This window comes from Poecilia mexicana, unplaced genomic scaffold, assembly GCF_051168715.1.
Source record: "Poecilia mexicana isolate PSO_F unplaced genomic scaffold, ASM5116871v1 scaffold_9, whole genome shotgun sequence".
Classification (NCBI taxonomy): Eukaryota; Metazoa; Chordata; class Actinopteri; order Cyprinodontiformes; family Poeciliidae; genus Poecilia; species Poecilia mexicana.
The window spans coordinates 2,616,614-2,622,613 of NW_028263378.1; the positions used below are offsets into that span (position 1 = coordinate 2,616,614).

The 6,000-nt window shown below is 37.9% G+C and overlaps 1 protein-coding gene across 1 annotated transcript in view; it reads left to right on the forward strand.

The window, feature by feature from the left end:
• dmrt1 (doublesex and mab-3 related transcription factor 1) overlaps nt 1–5,501 on the forward strand; it is a 30,336-nt gene extending 24,835 nt beyond the window's left edge. The window contains exon 5 of the mRNA XM_015010966.2: nt 3,798–5,501. Within this exon, the coding sequence (XP_014866452.1) occupies nt 3,798–3,943 (146 nt within the window). The 3' untranslated portion in view covers nt 3,944–5,501. The remainder of the gene's footprint in view (nt 1–3,797) is intronic.
• Nucleotides 5,502–6,000: the final 499 nt, after the last annotated feature.

Genomic DNA, 6,000 nt, shown 5'->3' on the forward strand with positions numbered 1-6,000 from the left:
ATTTAATCTCAGGGCAACCTTGTCATGTGACAGGCAACTCTTCATCCCTGCGATTTAATTTTTTCTCCTTCATAACAGCCTCACTAAACGCTGCCGGCCCTGAACGCCTCCCACACATTCACACAGGTGAAGAACGATTCTTCTGTCTCAGTTTCTTTCTCTGAATCGGGGGGTCCAAACTGCGGCCCGGGGGCCATTTGTGGCCTTTTCACTGAATTTGTGCTGCAATTCAAGAATGATGCAAATTTGACTCATCCATTTTATTTCCAATAAGGGTAACATTATTTCCAACTTGATTTCCTTTAAATTAAAAATGTTAAGTACAGCACAGAGCATTTGTCTTTGTATAGTTCAGCCTTTACAGTAAATACAACCACGTTTATGCAGACACTTCCAATAAAAAGCTGACTTTGCTGCACCCAAACCAGCTTTTATCTGATTTATTAAACCTAGCTAAATATACCAAACATTTTTTGGGGAAAAATAGGCCTGTTGCAATAAATCAATTAATCAATTAATCACATGATGCATTAAACCAAACTAATTAATTTCCCTCTAAGTCACTTATTGTTTTTATTTTCTCTTTTTCTACAAAAACTGGATGATATAAGTCTGGTGTTTTGGTCTCAACTAAGCCGTTTTTTAAGGATACTTTTATTTACAGAGACTTCATAATTTACGTTATTTGTTGTTTCTGTTTCTTTATTTTGGATATTTAAAATGTTCCAGTGTTAAATGCTCATTAGACTTCAAAGTTGAGAATGTCTTCTTCCATTATTGCCTTTATTTTACTTGAAAATGGTGTCAAAACAACAATATTATCGTTTATCTTAATAGAAATGTTTTATCAGGACAGACCGAGACTCATCCTGTTCTTAAACTGAGAATAAACTTATTTAATCAAGCCAAAAGCAAACTGAAAACTAAATGCTTTTCCTACAACAACGTACCATTTTATAAGCTTTTATTTTAGTTTTTTTATTTTCACCATTTTTAACCCATGTGACCATAAGTGCTGCTCTAAATTCTGCTCACTTAAGTGCAAATCGATTATTTTCAAAGCTAAAGTCAGAATTACAGAGTGATGTTTTCCTAACTGTCTCTTCACATTTAACGCTACTAAGATAAGTTATATTTGATTTGTGTCTTGGCAGATTTCTGTGTTTACTTAAGCGTTATCTCGTTGGATCGGTACGGGTGGTGAGTGTGGAGTATGAAAGCCACAGAGCGCTTATCCTCTCTGGATCAGACCGAATTACCATCTACTCTCACATCTGGGCTTTTGTTCCCCCCCGTTTCTTGGCAGCAGCAGAAATGATTGCACCTTCATTGAAACCCTCCCTCCTTTTCCCAACAGGACAAGTGGGAGGTTAAAAAAGCTTCCTTTTGTTAGTCCACACAAAGACAGTTTAATAGTTTAGAAACCTTATATATATAGTGCTGAGTGACTGCGAGAAGGGCAGAAGTTCATTCCAGAAACAAAACTTTCTCAGGTGAAGTCTGTCTTGTTACAAACTGCCTCCTGAATTGTTTGTGAGATTTGTAAGTCAATACATCCAGGTTTTATTTCCATTTCACACAACGTTCCGACACTCTCACATTCAGAATTGCTGCTATTTCTGTCGGTACACAACATTTTTTTATGTATTATGATGATAAATACACTCAAACTTGATTTTGAATTTTCTAAAGTTTTCACAACGTACCAACCAGCCGTCGTCTGTTCCTGGTCGTCGCGTTGGGTTCGTTACAGGAGGTTCGTAATCGAACTCTGATGCAGACCAGCAAAGCAAAGTTTGGTTGAAGTGAACGATTCGGCTGTGAATGTGAAACAGACCGGAGTCCGCTCCAAAAGCAGGAAGTGGACGACAGCACAGGGAATTCTGGGTAAATACCACCAAACCAAACACGCTAACTAGCGCTAGCAGAAGAAATGGCTCGTGAAGTCCTACAGCCACTAAAATCTGATGCCACTCCATTATTGTTTACGTTTCATGAAGAAGGAAGTTACGCTCAGTGTCTTCTTCAGAGGTTTTTGTGTCGTTCCCTTCAGTGATTCTTGGTGCAGCGCCCCCACAGGGCAGGAGAGGAACAGGTTGCTCTGTTAGTTTGGTTGGTTTGACTCAGAGCTGTGGGAAAATGGAAGACATTTTGATCCCAATCAAACAGAGTCTACTGGACTATCAGGTTTTAAAGCATCCTTGGAGAAACCGTTAAGAGTTACGATTTGACTGTGGAAGGAATCCAGAGAACTCACTATTTCCAGATTCTGTTCTCCATGTTCTCTGAAAGACAGATTATATCGTTTGTTTTGTGTTAACATCATTTTCTTACAGTAAAATAGATGACAGAGAATTACTTTAAATCATCGGATGTCAAAAACATCCCCCTGATGGGACAAAGGGAGCTGGATTTTTTTCTCCTGGAAACGTTGGGTATGAAATGAGATCGCTGCAATAAGTGAAACACAGATAAACATGCAGATACTAACAATCAGCTGACAGTTGGTTAGCAAACCAACAGGCCTCCTCTGCTAATTGAGAACAAGGCTTTCTGCTGTTTCAGTGGTTTAATTACGCAGCAGGGCAGAGGATAGGCGAACGATTCCAAGAACACGTGTCGTGATTTAACGTCCCTGCGGGAACGAACACGTCTGCTCGGCTCCAGCCTTTAATGGCGTCGTAGATTTCCTGCTGATGAACGGAGGCAGAATTAACAGTGAGCGTGCTAATTCACCACGCTGCTGTTACTGCTGTACAAACAGAGCGCCGAGGAACAAAAGCTACTCCAACATTAGTGTTAATGATCGAGCTGTCAGTTCTGAACTGGTGACAAACTGCAGACGAGCAAAAATCGGAGTCCGAAACCAATCAGGAAGTTAATGAGGAGAAAAATTACTCCTGTTTTCCTTCCCAGCTCTGCTGAGGAGAGGAGAGCAGGAAAAGCTACTACCACTGGACGGATTTCATTTGTGTCATCTGACAGGGATCCTTCAAAATAAACATTACAGATTATCTGTAAATATTCTGTGGGATGAAGTAGCTCATAAAAATGACATTTCACACATTCTTCTTTATTGCAAACATAAACATAATGTCTTTAAATATTTAAAAAAGCAAATGCAAACAAACAGGAACTGAATAATAGGAAAGGTCACAAATCCCCCTTCAAAATAAAAGTTTGCTTAAATTAAAGGTTTTTGTTGCATTTTAAAAGATTCAACAGAAGATAAAGGAGCAGTATTATTTAAACATTTTTTAGGTTTACATCATATTATAATGTTGTTCTCTCACTAATAAATGGAGCGTTGCCTTGATTCTTCCATGCATGTTTGAGAAATCCTTTTATCTCCATAGGAAAACACCTGGGTGGACCTAGCTCCGCCTTCTAGACGCAGCTCCTCCCCCACTGAGCTCCCTCAGACTAGCCATGAGCAATTAGCAAACACCTGCTGAGCTCATGTTAGGAGCCACTTCTCAGAGCATCACTGGTAGAAACGTTGTTAATAGAGGAGCCATGTTGTGATGGCTTCCTGGACGGAGCTTCAGAAAGAGCAGGAGCTTCTTAAAGAGAAATAAAACGATGAACAGTTTTCCTGTAGTAGATATTTATCAAAAGATCATCTAACAGTTGCGGCTCTAAACAAGTTTTATTTAGCAGGACTGATGGCAAAATGGCCGACCCATCGCCTAAACATATCAGTTTATCCATCCACACTTTAAAAGAGGAAAATGAACTCAGATAATGATATGGAAACCTGTTCTGGAAGTGAACTCTGACTGTGTTTCTCCCCGCAGCGTTTTCACCCACCAGCTACGACTCGACCATGACCTGCCGCTCCATGAGCGCTCTGGTTCTAAACGACGACAAGGCCGAGTGCGAGGCCGGCGGCCAGGCGGCCAGCTTCACCGTCGACACCATCACCGGCGACACCAGCAACTAGAAGAAGAAGAAGAAGAAGAAGAATGTCACGATAAGTTCTCGCCTGAACTGAAAACTGTTCAGCTGTTAAAGCAGATTTTTGTTCCTGATTTCTGTTCTGCTCTGAGTCTCTCTGTTCGTAACTGAAGGGAGTTAATCATCCAAAAACTGACTGTTTTTTATGATTCCTAATTAGAAAAAAATCAAGACTGAATAAAATACTGCACTCTCAAAAGTTTACACACCTGCTACACCTTGACTTATTATTTCAAAACATTTTACACCTTAAGTTGGAATATATGTGTGTAATTCAGTTAAAGATAATTTATAATCAGAAAAATGTGTACAACACTGCAAAAACACAAAATCTTAAGTATTTTTGGTCCGTATGTGCAAATGTGTTTTAAGTCAATACGTCATTAATATTGATTAAAAATAAACTTGTTTCACTGGCAGATTGACTTACAGCATGTAATATTTAGTGAAATAGCTAGAACTTTTTCATCAATACTAAGGAATTATTGATTCAAAACAAGCTCATAGTTCTTGTTGTATTGTTACTTATTAATTAGTTTTGTCTCATTTTAGATGCATCAAGATATCTGAATTAGAAACTAGACAAAAATACCTGGTAAGGTTTTGTGTTTTTGCAGTGTAGACGTTTTCTCTAATCCAAACATGGTGAAGACATGACTGCGTGTAAACAGCTTGTTTCCCTCTATGATTCATTTCCAGTTTAATTCTGAGGGTTTACCGCTTCATTATATGTGGAAAAAGTTAAAGATTTATCATTTTTTCCCAACAGAAACCTGGGACTTTAACAGGTGTGTAAACTTTAGAGTCGCTGTATTGGTCAAGTTTGTATTTTTTGATAAACTACATCCTGAAACACTGGAATCAAGGTTTTATTTCTTTAAATTAAGTAATGAAATTTGGTTAATTGGACTTATTGTGTGCATTAATTTGACATTTTACACAATATAAATAATGCAACTTTTACTTCGGTGTATTTTTTTAATTGAGTAGGTTAATTTTCTTTGTTTAAGGATTTTTTTTTTCTGCTATGTTGAGCAGTTTTCCATTCATTTTCATTTTATAATAAACAAGATTTGTATTAATCACTCTGAACGTTTTGGAGCGGAGGAGGGTTTTTTTTGTTGTAATTTGCCAATCAGCCACTAGATGTCGCTGGATCTTACTGTATGCTCCCTTCTGACATTTATTTTGATTTTTCCAATCAGACACGATGTTGTTTTTCCAACAGAATCACATCAGGTGCAAATAAATCTCATTAATCTCACATCTGTGAAATTCATTTAAAAAAATTTTAACTTTTCACAAAAAAATTAAGATTTTATTGTTTTTCCTGACCAGCAGTGTGATAAACGTTGAGCAGCAGTCCGAGTTGTTTTAGAAATGTTCCAGGTTTAAAAAAAGCAAAGCGAGGCGGCAGGTCGTAAATCACGCTGCTCTTCCCTCTGTGGGCGTGTGATGAGCCGGATGCTTATTTATGGCCTCCTTTATTCCTCTGGATTTGCATGTGTATTGTATATTTAACCCCTTCTCAGCAGAGGTGTTGGCGCCGCACGCGGGTTATTGTTTACAATTTTTTACCCACTTTGGGACGACCTTGTAGAGTGAGCTGAAGCATCGCTCAATAACACAACATTTATGGAGAAACGCCTCACATCTGGCTGAAAACTTTGGAAAATATATTTTAAAAAAGGATTTTTATTATTATTATTTTAACAAACCAGTGAAAACATTTCACCACTTTATTAGCAATAAATGATTTACATTTTAATCATGGCTAACATATTATTTTCAGATTTGATTAGTCAAATCTGAAACTTTTTAACACTCAAACCCACTTGAAGAGCAGTTTGAACATGTAATACTTTCTTCAGTCACTTTTTGCTCGTTTGGAATAAGGTTGATTTTGTGGTGAACTATCTGAGTTTTAATTTTCTTCAACATTTTCTGGCATTTTAATGAGTTTTCCAGTTTCCCTGAACAGAAACAGATCCTCCATCATTCTTAAAGAGGCAGCATCGTGGTTTCCAGGCACATAGTGTCATT